Source organism: Ptiloglossa arizonensis, chromosome 5, assembly GCF_051014685.1.
Source record: "Ptiloglossa arizonensis isolate GNS036 chromosome 5, iyPtiAriz1_principal, whole genome shotgun sequence".
In the NCBI taxonomy this organism is placed as follows: domain Eukaryota; kingdom Metazoa; phylum Arthropoda; class Insecta; order Hymenoptera; family Colletidae; genus Ptiloglossa; species Ptiloglossa arizonensis.
This window is the reverse complement of record NC_135052.1, coordinates 27,389,538-27,404,561: the sequence shown is the minus strand read 5'-3', so window position 1 is coordinate 27,404,561 and position 15,024 is coordinate 27,389,538. Positions and strand designations below refer to the sequence as shown.

Here is a 15,024-nt window from a genome sequence, read left to right as displayed (position 1 = left end):
GTCATTCAAACCTGGTCGTATTTTGATCTATTTCCATCGGAAAAATATCACTGATCTATTTAAATATTTTCATGAAGTTATCAAAAAATGTAACAAAAAAAAAAGATAATCGCTATGCACCTTCATCGTGTAATAACCAAAATTTAATTATTTTCATGATTTTTATAATCTTTTTGCTCTAAATTTTTTAGTTTGAAAGAAATTATATATCACGATTATTTTGATTAATTGCTGAAATTTTTGTTTTAAATGAAGAAACGATCATCTCGTCGCGTTACCATTGTCGATCCCGCCAACTGGTCGAGGACGATAAACAACAACGTTAATTGGAAATTATTGCAGGCTTGCAGCATGCGACACATGCCTGCCGCAAGGGAGGCACTCTCTCAGGTATAAAAGTGAATCGTACTGTAATATCGTGGTGTTATTTGAATTATAACAATTTCAAATATAACCACCCAGAATGCAGACGTTAATTGCAGAAGATCGGATTACTTAACACCTCTTCATATCGTGGTTGAGCACAATGATGTCAATCTCATACAACTGCTTTGCGATCAACCTTCTATCGACATCGAGTCGAAAACAATGCACGGTAACTGTCTCTAAACCGCATTGATAATGTTGCTAAACTTAGAATTCTAGGCAAAAATTTAACAGATTTAGTGTTAAATGTTCAAAGCTTGGTATATATACGTATGTATATATAGTGAAAAAATATAGCACTTTTATTGGTTAAGAATGCTTGTCGAACGCCCTCAGACGTTTTCTACGAGCACTCAACAAGTTAAAAGTTTAATATTATGCGCCATCGAAAAAAAACATTAATTATGGGTCATTGTTCAACCACTTCAAAATTTTAACGTTAAAATTTTTTTTATAAATAAGATGAGTGATATTATATTATTATGTGTGTATACAGTTACATGTACAATATTATATATTATTATAAATATAATATTACTGCTTGTATCTGCTTTATTGTTACACGTTAAACGAATGATACGCGATTTTTGCCCCAATAGTTAAAGTATTAATCGTTATAATAATTTGATTCAATTATCAGACTCAAAATATTCAGTTCGAGTCGCATTTTTATCAAACTTATTACTTTTACGTTAACTCCTTTGATGGTAAAAAATCAAATAGTGTAGAAACTTGTACTTCGTGTAGTATAAGTTTTTCTTAAACTAAATCCAAATGAGTCAATGAATCAGTCATGAATCCTGTACAGGATTAACGCCACTCCACATAGCTGCTTTACTTGAACACACAGATGCGATCGCAATATTGCTCAAAAATGGCGCCATAATTGACTCTAGAGACAGCTTAGGCCGTTGTCCGTTGCACTATTCTGTTCTTCAAAAGGATATCGAAAGCGCTGCCGTACTATTGACACACAATGCGAATGTAAATGTTTATGATGTTTTTCACGAGTGTCCACTGTATGCTAGCGTTATACGAAGACGCTCTTTTCCCATGATTAAATTGCTACTATCTTTCGGGTAACTTAACCTAACCTAAACCTTTTTAAATTTTTGGAACAGCATATTTAAATTACCTTTAATACCGTACAAATTGTTCGTAGTTGCAATATTTATAATTTTGGTTTCATAGAGCAATGGTTTCGTCCGCACCTTATAAAAGTACATTGGGATTACTTCTCGAAGCTATTTTATCAGCACGAAGTATGTCGGATATGTATATATTGGATCTTCTGTTTCAAAACGGAGCAGATTTAAATACAACAGATCTCATCGGTTTACGTACTCCATTGCATATAGTAGCCATGACGGGGAATTTGATATTGGCTCTGTTAGTAAATGTGCAACATATATATGTATACATCTAGAAGTATGTAATTTACGAATTAAGTTTTAACAGTTTTCATTAAACTATACAGGTATCTTATTGAGGAAGGGGCTAATTTGCACCAGAAAAATCGTAGTGGTCGTACACCATTGGAAGTAGCTAAAGCATATAACAATTTTGAAATTGTTAATCTAATTGAATGCTCCCTTTCGAAAAAATTACAAGACTGTCCAACGAGTAGTGTGACTAATTAAACTCCTTGGTATAATTTTATCTCAAATTAAATAATGCACGATAACTGCTTCTAAATCCCATTGACACTATTCCAAACGCTATAATCCTAGGTAAACATTTAATTTGATTAGTGTCATGTATGAAATTATTACATTTATATATTTATTTATCTAATATTTTAAGTATGATACTTGATTGCAGTTTTGTTAAGAACGCAAAAATATTGCAAATACAATCATTTTTATAGAGATAATTTCGAACAACATGCCTTAATGCAGGTAACAAGATACAACAGTCGAGAAAGCTGATTTTAGTTTTTATATCCAAGTGAAACTTAACCTTATTGAAATTACTTAAACCGTTTACATATTCCATGTTTGAAATGAATGTATATAATTATAAAATGAGATATCTTGTATCCTGTGTTAACCTTCTTTTCTTTAGTAATCAAAATCAATTTAGTTTAAAGATAAAATATATCTTTGACGGATGCATTGAGAACGCACCTAAAACGTGCGTTTCACATGCATGCATACTTTAAACGTGTGTGATTGCGAAACACAAATATGAAATAATCTACCGATATGAATCAAAAATATTCTGCTTTATCGAACAAAAAATTTAACAAGGAAGTCAGTAGTGTTACAAATAGAATGTTCTAAATTTTATGTTTGCTTTATTGACTTGTTATTATATTAAAGCTGCACATCCTTGAACTTTTTAAGCATGACATTTACGATGCATCTAACTCACTTATGGTTGCTTATCTATATACCTGGCTCCGTACATGTCTCGATCTAGAAGTAATGTGTACTTTTCAAAGTGTGAGCTTTTGATGTGAATTGTGCGACGTGTAGAACAGAAGTAAAAAGGGACATAAAAAATGTTTAATCGAGTAGTGCTTCGATAAGACATGAAAACAAGAGGGAGGGTTTATTGGTTAATGGGGATACCCGAAGAAATAATGGATTTAGATGAATTGATATACACGGATTCGTCTAGATATATTTGCATCAGTATGTACTCAACTAAGTACTATAACAGCGTCAAATTTTGATTGATTTCTAGTTTAGAAACAGAACTCTGTTCGTGATGTCTCACTAGTGACAACAACCGTTTTCGTTTATACGAACTGTAACCTACGAACGAAACCGAATGAGTGATACGATCAAGATGTTAACAAAACAATCAATCGGTATCTCAATTAATTTGTGGACAAGTAGATTGTGGTGATGATTGTTGTGTAACCCTAGTATTTATATTCCATGAAATTGAGTTAAAAAAGAATGGTCTTGAGACATTTTTTACATATTGTACACTGATTGTATAACTTATCGAATGATGTATCCCCATTGTCGCTGTGTTGCATGGTGCCTGTACACAATAATATGAAAATTATGTGTTCATTGTGCGTTGTTGTAGTAGCACCAAGTTGTTCTTGGATGCTTTAGTAAAGTGTAAACATTCATTGGCTGATAAAAACAAACTTTAAACGATTATTTGTGCTCTCCGTTAGAGCTCATTAATTGTAGTGAAGGTGCCATGAAGTAAAATCAAAGGATGATGATGGGCGATCAGTTTCGTAGCAAAGTGGAGCAATATTCACCAAAGTCATCGCCCAGGGGTGCACGTTCCCCTGTTGTTTCACGTCAAGATTCGACAGGGACCCTGAAAACAACCATTTCCCTGGGAAAGAATCCTTCCATTGTCCATAGTGGACCTTTTTACTTGATGAAGGAACCCCCTGGTACTGTATTTTTTTTACATTATCACTTATTATTGTAAAACATAAATCAAGAATATTATTTCTAATAAATTGACATTACATCTTTAATGTATTTTTCAGGAGAAAGTGAACTCACAGGGGCAACCAATTTAATGGCCTATTATGGCCTAGAACATTCTTATAGTAAATTTAGTGGAAAAAAACTCAAGGAACAACTTTCTTCATTTTTACCTAATTTACCTGGAATTATAGATAGACCAGGTCATCTAGATAATAGGTATGGTGATATAGTTTTAAATTAATTATAGTATTCAGAATTATTATCATGATGCTCTTATTTTTTAGTTCATTGAGATCTGTCATTGAAAAACCTCCAATAGGTGGCAAAGAATTATTACCATTGACCAGTGTTCAATTAGCTGGTTTTCGTTTGCATCCTGGGCCTGTAAGTGAATTTGATTGTATTGTAAAAGAAAATTTACCAAACACAATATTTAGATAAAATTAAGAAATTGTATATTTGTGTAGCTACCGGAGCAGTATCGCTATGTCAATCAAGCTCCACAAAGAAAACATAAGAATAAACATAAAAAGCACAAACACAAGCCAGGCGAAGTACCTAGTGGTCAAGAAGCAACAACGACAGACATCGGTGGTTCAGATACACATGAGAAAAAACATAAAAAGCAGAAAAGACACGATGAAGAAAAAGAAGCTAGGAAAAAACGTAAAAAGGAGAAGAAGCGTAAAAAACAAAAGCATAGTCCTGAACACACTGGAGGATTAACACCATCACAGCATTCCAATTCGTGATCTTTAATCTTACCTTTTCTGTTTGTATCTGACTTTTGACCTGACATTACGATTTTTATAGGCGCAATTAAGTTCTTCTGTTTCCATTAAGAATACACACATGTACAGACAATTACTAGGTCTAAATACCTTCTCTGTAAATTATATTGAAATGTTTGAGTTATGTAAGTCCTGTTCTTTTTTATTTTCTTGAACTTGCTTATTTGTTTCCTTAATTCGTCTTTTTTTAAATAGTATATTTTCAATTGATACCTGATCTTTGATGATAACAAAGTGTTCATTTTTATTTTGCTTATTTTTGAAGATGTAAAATTCTTCCTTACAAAAATTGTACACTACCATTATGTAATATAGAATCGACTGTGTAAAATGTATTTGTGTTTTACGCGTATAAATACATACACAGGTTACGTGCGCTGCAATATACTATTTAGCCCATCAAGACTATTAATTTCTCAAAAGAAATTCATTCGAATTTCGTTTCCGTCTTCTGATTTTTTACTGATATTCTAAAAGATTTGTGAACAAACTGTGAAGAAATTAAGCATCTTGATGAGTTAATAGGATATAGGTTTGAATCATTAGTGTAAACACGGAGTATTACTGTTAATGTAAATATTATATATTCGAAAGACAGTAACAAAAAACAAATGCCACTGCATTAGAAATAATGTTTTTTAACCTTGACTATTAATATGCAGTGAATTTTGTTCAAAAACAAAAACCAAACTCTTGCATTGCACTGAAAATTTAAATTAAGTATAGTATTATGATACAATGAATAATAAAAAAAAAAATATTAAGTTCAAGTAATTACGATTTCTCATTCTTTTTCCTCTGCTTTCTAGTTTGTTTTTAAAAATAATAATAACAAAACCCTACAGTTATTTAAATATAACATCAGTTATATATTTTCAATATTGAATAATATACGAGAACTGAAAAGTTACCTATATCGATATAATTTGAGTTTAATGTCTCAAAGACAAAAATATAAAACAGAGAATTTTATTACAAAATACTTTTAATTATTATTACAAAAAGAATGAAAATGAGAAAATTTCTAGGGATAAAATTGTTTGCACACTAACGGTTTTGAATTTGAATTCGCAGATATTACCACTATAGTCAAGTGAAGTTATAATAATTAAAGTATTCGTAGTGCCATCTATGGAAGATGACTTCCGCTCTTCGTGGTCGACATCCGGTAGTAAAACGCCGAGTTTGACCATTGAGCTTGGCTCGTTCAGAATCGTCGTTGGAAAGTCGCTCGATTCCCGCCATTACGTGCTTTTTCTACCGTGTAGCGATTTGATTACCGGAGGAAGGCACGATGACGGACACCCGTAAGTAAACCAAAATTATTAAATTTTTACATTAAAAATTGCGATAAATATCCTAATAAGAGAATATTGCTTTTTATCGAATCATATATCTCATTGAGAACTTTCTGAGTAGTATATTTCGCTGTAACTTCTACGATTGCCACGTTCGACGTTTTAACTTTGTAATTAATTGATGTTCTAAATTGTTCCACTAAGAAACACAAAAAGGAAACTTATGTAAAGTGCTATGAAACTATAAATTAAAACATAAAGAAACTGCAGGAACGTTTTGCGTCCCTCTGCGTTTCTATGTGTGAGCTTTATTGATCGGCATTTCAAGCGTCTCATCCCACTATTCTACTCCATTTTGTTATTCGATTTTTGCATATTTTTCATTTCCGCTTTTTATTTACCATATAATTTATTTTATCTTCTTTGATTTAACTCGTTTTATTACTTTTATGCACATAATAACAAGAAAAATTGATTTATGCAATAAATATTATATGGCTCTGTATATGAAAAAAAATATCACCGGAAGCAAAGCCTCGTTTGAATACATTTTCTATTGTTAATGGTATCTATTCAATTTCAATGAAAACTACACTCTGTCTCAATCCTTATAATCACTTTGTGTATAGCACTTCTTAACTGTGTTTAATGATGTTCGTTTAACTGTTTTAGAGTATTCAAATTACCAGCAACAGGGGTACAATCAGTACAGCCAGCCACCACCTTCTGGTGGTCAGGATACTTCGTATCCACCACCTTCTAGTGGTGGTGGCGGCTATAATCAGTATAGCCAACCACCACCAAATACTGGAAGCAACTATGGCAGTTACAACAGTTACAATTCCAGCGGTGGCCAAGACTACAATCAGTCGCAGAGCCAGAACAGTTACAACCAAAACAGTTATGGCAGTGGAGGCGGTTCTGGAAGTAACAGCGGCGGTGGCAGTTATGGTGGAAATTATGGACATGGAGGTGGAGGTAGCGGAGGTGGTTATAATCGCAACAATTCTAGTGGAGGTTATGGTGGAGGTACATTAACCATTACATATATATATATATATATATATATATATATATATATATATATATATATAATTTAACCTATTGCATCATAGTACGTTGGCACACTAGCATCTTATCCATCAGAATTATTTTGAAGTAATTTATAACTTAAAATTGCTTATCTGTATACCAGGCCAAGGAGGAGGTGGTGGCAGTAGATATGGCGATCGTGGGGGATACAATGACCGCTCTGGCGGTGGCTACAAGTAAGTTCATTTCTTACATTATATACATATACATATATGATGAAGCGGAGAAAGTTATAAGGCCAATAAAAAAATTCAGTTAGACATCCACAATAATATTCAGTGGAAAGGTAATACATTCATTGAATTAATCAAGGTATGAAATGAAGTTCCTTATGACAGTAATGAAAACTTGTTGTCTCTTTGCAAATGGTTTTATGCCCTTTGGGCGTTAATATGTTTGAAGTGTGCCTACAGGTTTAACACACAGGTATAACTGGTAAAGGTAAAAAAATGACGTAAAATGGTTATGTGTGGTATGTTCTGATTCTGCATTATTGCAATAAGTAAAAACACGATGTGCATACATAAAGGTTTTACATCGATCATACCTGTAAAGCGGTTAATACTGCCACTGGGGCCACTGTTGTTTAAGTAATTACTACTTAGGGTTATTGAAATCGACTAGACAATCGAAAGACGTTCAAAGTTTTTGTAAGAGATTGCATTTACTTACATGATCAAGAAATAGCATTTCTAAGTTGAAATTTCAATGAATGCATTGACGTTCAGTATATTTTGACTGTTTTCTAATTTCACGATTATTTTCCCAATATAATTAATTATCTTTTCTTCTGAGAAGTATCCCTGCTAAGTTATTTTTTTTTCTTTCGTTTCAAAACCAAAATATATGCTTTCATAGATCAATCAGTAGTAATCTCTTACCATTAAACTTTCAAGTACAATATTTGTATATATCTGGTGAATAGGATAATCTTTTACAGAGAATTGTTTTGACCAATTTATCTTGGGCAAAGCCATTAATAATACCTGTGCAAAACGCACTGCTTTGTTCTCGTTCTTTTCTCAGTACTGTTACCACGATATGTAGGTAATTTTTTGCATGCTGGACGCGACCGACTAACATTACGATAGACGTGACTTATCTAGTATTAAGTAATATGGTGACTACAGACATTTAGACAGTAGGTACATCAAGAAGAGAGGTGGCGAGCAGCATTTGATTCGCCATGCATCGATCGATCGATCAGTCTGTCCATGAGTCAACTCATTGGTATATCTGCTTCTGTGTTTTAGCAGTGGCGGTGGCCGTGGTGGTTATAACAAAGGTAAATGCACCAGACTGTCTGTACGAGTCTGGTGCTATTCAAGCTTTCACTCTAATATTTACAATCTAAATACTCGGTTACTTGTATTATATGAAAGGGCTGCTATGCAACATTGTTAGGGGTGTATTTTTTTCTGGCAAATAGCGTTTGTCCGGAATTATTTAATTTAATGTTTAAAAAGATAGGTTAATTACTATGATGTTACAACAATATTATAAAAGCTACTTTGATCACCAATTGCTTTTTCCAAACAATGACAAAAGTTCGTCTCTACATGTTACAAAAACAGGTGACATCACTCATTCCTCACTTAAAAGATAGTATAACAAATTATATTGAATAAATAATTGTCTGTCCTAAATACAAATGCGCTATGCGCTTGTAACATTAAATCTCGCTTTTCTAAATATCGTATAAAACATGGAACAGGGAGTTTTATGTAAACAGACACACACACACACACACACGTATATATATGTGTATATATATATATTAAAAGTTTAATAGCTAAGTTCTTGGATAAAATATTTATCCACAACTTATATCAGCATTTGTGCTGCTTACACGCATATTCCAGTATTTTTAAATATGTGTCAGGATAAGATTAAACATAAAAGGCAGCTGGTGAACTAACTACCTATCCCTGAGCAATCGAAACTTCCCCAAAAGTATGTTACATTATAGGGAAATGGTAAGGGTAAAAGTAATGTTGCAGCCCTTTTGTATGTTAAGCTGCAACCTTGTGTTCTCTACGTATCATTATATGCTACTAAGAATGTTAGGGAAATGAGTACTAATACTTTTGTTAATGCACGGGTCAAAAAGAAAGAAATACATTCTAAAGTCAGTAATTCTATACAATAAAGGTGTTATAAGTATTGTATAAGTGTAATAACTGAACTGTTATGAATCGACAAAGTAACAAACCTCGAATATCGATAAGAAGGATGTGTCACATACCGATAGGCCAGACAAAATTTGTCTTTGTGGGATAAAAATAATGTCAATCAATAATTATATGTTTCTAAATATACACGAATTTAAAAATTCTTAATATATATCACAAGAGGAGTTTTTTCCGCTTCGAAAAAGATTATTCAAAAAGACCGTAAATGATTTACATTTTTATTATTAAAATAGATAATAATATCTAAACACATTGGTAATTCTTCGAGAAGAAAGAGGAGCAAAGTATTTAAACATTTAAAACAGCTTAACGTTCAAAAGTATAGTGTTCAGGTGTAGTTATAATTTGTAAAAAAATTATTCTAAACGCGAAGTGGGTGCGAAATTCCGAAAGGCTTGCAATATTTAATTATTCCTCCAAGGTGTACTATTTTTGTTAGCTGTTTTCAACCCGACATAAAACTTTTCCACTTGTTAGCTTAGATTTGAGTAGGTTTAGGGACAGTAGATTTGCAAGTATTATTCCTACTTTGAGGAGAGCGGTACCAGAACGACTGTTAACTCTTATTACATTACAGGGGGCTACGGTGACCGTGGCGGTGGCAACGATGGAATGGTTACTCAAGAAGATACTATATTTGTATCTGGTATGGATCCTTCGATCTCGGAGGAAGAAATTTGTGAACATTTCGGGGCAATTGGTATAATCAAAGTACGTCATTTTCTTTACACGGTACAAATTATTTATATCAGATAAGCGGAAGAAGATAACACAAATATTGATAATTGTCTAGCATGATAAGCGAACTGGTAAACCCAAAGTGTGGATGTACAAAGATAAGAACACTGGTAAATCAAAAGGTGAAGCCACCGTGACTTATGATGACCAGAATGCTGCACGTTCGGCGATAAATTGGTTTGATGGGAAGGAGTTTAAGGGACGTACTATAAAAGTACAAATTGCTCAACACAAGAGTAATTGGCAAGGTAATCGCACTGGCGGAAGTCGAGGCGGTGGTGGTGGTCGAGGTCGCGGCGGTGGTGGCTTCGGTGGTCGCGGCGGTGGTGGAGACAGAGATGATCATCATCGTGGTGGTGGCGATGATCGACGCGATGGAGCTGGTCGTGGTGGAGATTGGAGGTATATTTTGCTGTGTTTAGTCATACGGCAACCTAATAGAGATAGCTTACTTTATACTTGTTGTATTCGTATAGGTGTCCCAATCCTGAATGTGGTAACACAAACTTCGCCTGGAGAGATCAGTGCAATCTCTGTAAAAGTCTGAAACCAGAAGGTGCTGGTGGTGGTGGAGGCGGCGGCGGTGGCGGTGGCGGAAGAGGCAACCGTGGTGGTGATCGAGGTGGCCGAGGAGGCTTTAGAAGCGATAGAGGTGGTCGTGGAGGTGATAGGGGTGGCAGAGGCGGATTCCGTGGTGGAGACAGGGGAGGACGAGGTGGTCGAGGTGGACCCATGAGAGGAGGCGTCGGGTTAGTTGCTAAATTAATTTTCAGTATTGAGACAATATAGTAATCATAAAGCAAAATGACCTATAATGACCGTTAAAGGGTTCACCAAAACTCTGCCTATCTCGCTGTTTCTTTCATTTTCGTGTTTTACTTCTATCTATTGTTATGAAGGACTTTGGCAGCGCTTTCAGCTCCTTATGAAAGTTCGTATCATAATAAGAATGAAAAAATTGCAAATAATATAGATCACAATGGTTGAGGATAAACTTGTCTAATGGGAACCTTCAGAGGTTCAATATTTGATCAACACGTTACTGATCGACAATTATTCGTGTATTTATGTCAATTATTATGCGAACGCCCATACAAATTCATTGATTTGTCGAATAGTATTAGTCAAAGTTTTGACAAAATTTGACATTATAGGTAGTTATGTAACAGAATGATCTTTTAATCGCGAATCTTCCACGTGTTTATATCGGTTTTAATTCAGTGACAGAATACGATGATTTTGAGTCGACAACAAAATTCATTATAAGATCAATTTATCACAAGTATTTAATATCGATTACCAAATGCCAAGTGAAAATAGGTCTTTTAGGTCGAATAAAAATGAAAAAGATGGATAAATGTTATAGATTTCGTTGACAATGAGAAAACTGACAAATTTTCATTAAAGAGTAATGGCATTGATAGGTCAGTTTGTTTGGCGATTATTTTAAGAAGTTATACTTAAAATTAGAATTTCCTGTTTCTACATTTATGAAAAAGGTGCGACAGATTATTGATTTTTAATGTTTTATTTTAGTCGAGGAGATAGAGACAGGGATCGTCAACGTCCTTATTAAGTACATTCAAAAAGTGATTGATAAACATCATTCATCGACATACTGTACACATTTTGTACACAGTTTCGACGTATGTACATTATTCGTAACACAGAAGTCATGTGTTACCAACTCCATTATCATCGATTTATTTCCTCGTACATTTTTTATATTCATGAAGATCGATGCGTGACGCGTAATTTTTGTGTTTTATATACGCATGTAAATGATGATAATCATACGTGTAAAGTTACATTTTAATAAATAAGACTTTAGCCCCATAACAGCAACAGTGCTTTTTTTCTGCGTTTAAAATTATTATTGTTCGATTAAAAAAACCCAGAAACGCTGGGAAATTTTGTTTATTGAAAGATAAAAATATAGTACAATAAATTTATGTTTATGTATGTATACATGTATATAAATCTAGTAGGTAATAAGACAATTGATAAAAGAAATGACAATTAAGTAATCCAAAATAAATACATTGCACCCTTATGGCCAATGCGCGCCTAGAATTTTCTCGGCGTAATAAATAAGCTGTATTATTTAAATTTATTTTACCGTAGTAAATATATGTCTTACATATGGATAGATTAAATGAAGACCTCTAGTTCATGGATTTACTTGAATGGTATGATATTTTACATTTCTCTTCACTCCTATTTACTCCTATTTGCGTTTACGCTGGTCTTTTGATGATTCCTGTAAATAAATAAAATAATAAGCAACAAGTTTAAGATTACTCTCTGTGCCGTCAGTAGCGTGTACTTTTTCTTGTTCTTACCTTTTGCTCAAGGATAATGAGAAGGTGACGGAAAATGTCAATGAAATCTACGAAAAGATCTAAGGAGTGCAAAACAAAATCTTTGCTGCCAGCGTGGAATTTCTCAATGATCAATTGTGTATCATAAATTACAAAACCACACATCAAGAATAATCCACCGTATAAGTGGGCTTGGTAGAACAAAGACCAACGTAGGAAGAGATTGATAAAAGACAGCATAACTATAATACTTAGTAACCAAATTAAAGTACCGCCAAGGTACAACCAATAACCACGTTCAGCCAGAAGAGCAGAGATACTAAATGATACAAATATAACAGTTGTTCCTGAAAAATTTATAATATTGCATTAAATCAAAGAATAATGAAACATTTACAATAAAGATTCATTTTATAATATGGTAATATAACGGTAATTATTTACTTTAGAAGGACACCTCACCGATTTCAATGAATTTGAAATATCTAGGTATATATAGAAATTCATATTCTGAATAATTTTTTCGTATATATATATATATATATATATATATATATATATATATATAATCCCCCCTATATAAAATTCAATAAGAAAATATAAGCAAAATTTCTTATTGAATTGTACATATACATATATGTGTATTATACCATTAACAACCGACAGTTGTATTATACCATTAATACTCTAAAACGGATAATTTATGCCAATTAAAAGTCATATTTTTGGTTGTAAAATTTTATATCCGTTAAAACGAAATTCAGCCAAGAAAAAAATTATTTATAAGTTTTCCCTTCTCCTCAATCATTTTTGAATATGTTGTACAAATCAATATTTTCTACAACTTTTTTCTATATATATAAACACTATTCTTCCTTAATTTCTGAGATATTTGTAAAATGTTGTCGTTACTACTACATTTGAATTGTGACTAATCATGCAGGTACGTAGCAGTGTATACGTCAGTTGAGAAGCCAGCCGACTGCTACTTATCTACTGTTTTTACAAACTCATCAGCAATTCACAATCGACGTCGAGCTGAGAGAAAAACTAGCTCCACCTTAACCTAATTCGTAAAAATTAATACTGTTAAGTAATACTGCGGAAGGGGGGGGGGGGTAAATTCAAACCCCCCTCCACTCCACCACGATGTCGGAAACGCCAGATAGGATTACGCTACCTCGCCGCTACATATAAAGCTGGTTGCCACTGTGATAGCCATTGTAACGTGTTTACAGAAACAATAGATAAGCGACCTCCAGCACTCTCGCACACACTGCCGCGACTGTGTACATTTAAGCCAAATTAAATGCAGTATTGGCAAAAGTATTTTGCATATATGTTGCAACTAAGCAATGATTCGCACAATGATTAAATATATAGGAAAAAGTTGTTCAAAATTTTGTCTCCTACAGATAAACAAAAATCATGGAAACCAACGAGGAATCTCCTTAATTTAAATAATTACCTAATATACATTAAAAATATTACACTTAAATGTTTTACCTATTAATGCAGTCATTATAATGCTAGGATTGATAGCAATAATCGTTTGAAACAAAGGACCTAGTCCAAGTCCAGACAAAAATGCAAATCCCAACAAATAGCCAAGACGTAATTTTTGATTTTTTCCATTATCTGGTGTGCTCATTAAACCATAAAGTAAACCAAATGTGCCAAGAGTCGTTAACATATTAGCCTGCAGGAACTGTGAGTAGAAGTGAACATACACTCCTACTGCGGCTGCCACTGTTGACATGGATAGACAAGCATAAACATTTTTGAGATGCTGTCTGACTGGTAATTCGCTGTAATCAAGAGAGCTGCTGTTATCTTCTATGCTGACCAATTGCTGTTGTAACTAAGGAAAATCTTATATATCTTATGAAAGTAACTAGAGCAGTGTAGAAGTTAAGATAAAAGATTAAAATAAAATAAATGGAAGCAAAAGAAACAAGCCATAGAGGGTAAAGAAAAATTTTGAAAATAGTAGGATTACTGTTCCACGAATATCGAAACTGCATATTACGCTCCATGTATTCGCGACACACGTCATAATGGCTATACTTATACGTGAAAAGTTTCGCTACATTAAATATTCACATTAATAAAGTTCTAGAATCTACGTGTACGACCGAAGGTCACATAATATACTAACAACGCAGATAACGGTATCAAGAAAAAGAAATTTTACGTTTTTACGACATGAAACGTTGCTATAACGCTGTATGAGTTACATCACCGCGATCATTACGTTTCAGAAACGAGCTTGAAGATGAAATATTTAAAAGTATCAGCGATTCGTTTTACGATGAAACGAAAATAACGCATCAACGCTATCATCGAGATTCTCATTTCAATGAAAATTTAGAGCAATCGTCGGACGGAAAGAATACTCACAGTCTGTTCGTGAAAGAATTCACGAAAGTTTTATACATCGCTGCCATAATTTCGTTGCTCGGTCCTACAAGTCGCGTTTCGATTAACACCACGATTCGTCGAACACTGTTGTTTTCCTTTTGTATAAAATGAGAATAATCGTGAACCCTTGAAGTCGTCTCCTTTTCCTGGACACGTCAGTGATAGTCTGTGCGTAAATTCGTCGACACTCCCGATTGGTCGACGTGCCCCTTTAAATTTTACGGAACGTCAGCTTTTACCTGACAATGACGGAGAATCAAGTGTTCCGTATAAAAGACAAAGATAAAGTAAACTATGCGCGATATCTACAAAACGCTTTACGGTCATACCGCGAGAGG

General features: G+C 33.7%; 4 protein-coding genes and 1 long non-coding RNA gene across 12 annotated transcripts; 4 read left to right on the top strand and 1 right to left on the bottom strand.

Annotated features, from left to right (window-relative positions):
• The first annotated feature begins 264 nt into the window (after positions 1-264).
• LOC143146876 (uncharacterized) lies at positions 265-879 on the top strand. The gene is made up of 2 exons (XR_012992100.1): positions 265-390; positions 463-879. It is a non-coding gene; the product is annotated as an uncharacterized LOC143146876 (long non-coding RNA).
• Positions 880-888: 9 nt separating this feature from the next.
• LOC143147460 (uncharacterized) lies at positions 889-2,066 on the top strand. The gene is made up of 4 exons (XM_076312703.1): positions 889-892; positions 1,235-1,505; positions 1,618-1,815; positions 1,904-2,066. The coding sequence occupies exons 1-4, from the start codon at positions 889-891 to the stop codon at positions 2,064-2,066; spliced, it is 636 nt and encodes a 211-aa protein (XP_076168818.1).
• A 442-nt stretch (positions 2,067-2,508) lies between these two features.
• Med19 (mediator complex subunit 19) lies at positions 2,509-5,389 on the top strand. Of its 4 annotated transcripts, none has more exons than XM_076311440.1 (5): positions 2,509-2,678; positions 3,563-3,793; positions 3,893-4,049; positions 4,118-4,217; positions 4,301-5,389. In XM_076311440.1, the coding sequence occupies exons 2-5, from the start codon at positions 3,607-3,609 to the stop codon at positions 4,583-4,585; spliced, it is 729 nt and encodes a 242-aa protein (XP_076167555.1). In that variant the 5' UTR covers positions 2,509-2,678; positions 3,563-3,606; the 3' UTR covers positions 4,586-5,389. The 4 variants fall into 4 exon arrangements, with proteins under 4 accessions (XP_076167555.1, XP_076167553.1, XP_076167552.1 ...); XM_076311438.1 differs by lacking the exon at positions 2,509-2,678 and adding an exon at positions 2,711-3,062; XM_076311437.1 differs by lacking the exon at positions 2,509-2,678 and adding an exon at positions 2,711-3,241.
• Positions 5,390-5,790: 401 nt separating this feature from the next.
• On the top strand, positions 5,791-11,783 carry LOC143147724 (uncharacterized). 5 transcript variants are annotated; one of them, XM_076313300.1, is made up of 9 exons: positions 5,791-5,931; positions 6,595-6,619; positions 6,770-6,951; positions 7,118-7,190; positions 8,268-8,299; positions 9,784-9,917; positions 10,000-10,346; positions 10,421-10,693; positions 11,481-11,783. In XM_076313300.1, exons 1-9 carry the CDS (start codon positions 5,919-5,921, stop codon positions 11,518-11,520), a joined length of 1,119 nt encoding a protein of 372 aa, XP_076169415.1. In that variant the 5' UTR covers positions 5,791-5,918; the 3' UTR covers positions 11,521-11,783. The 5 variants fall into 5 exon arrangements, with proteins under 5 accessions (XP_076169415.1, XP_076169414.1, XP_076169413.1 ...); XM_076313299.1 differs by having other exon boundaries at positions 6,595-6,909; positions 8,271-8,299; XM_076313298.1 differs by having other exon boundaries at positions 6,595-6,909.
• Positions 11,784-11,843: 60 nt separating this feature from the next.
• On the bottom strand, positions 11,844-14,899 carry Bi-1 (Bax Inhibitor-1). The gene is made up of 4 exons (XM_076313301.1): positions 14,666-14,899; positions 13,772-14,073; positions 12,287-12,612; positions 11,844-12,204 (listed from the first exon to the last, which is right to left on the bottom strand). The coding sequence occupies exons 1-4, from the start codon at positions 14,710-14,712 to the stop codon at positions 12,172-12,174; spliced, it is 708 nt and encodes a 235-aa protein (XP_076169416.1). The 5' UTR covers positions 14,713-14,899; the 3' UTR covers positions 11,844-12,171.
• Between the last annotated feature and the right edge of the window lie 125 nt (positions 14,900-15,024).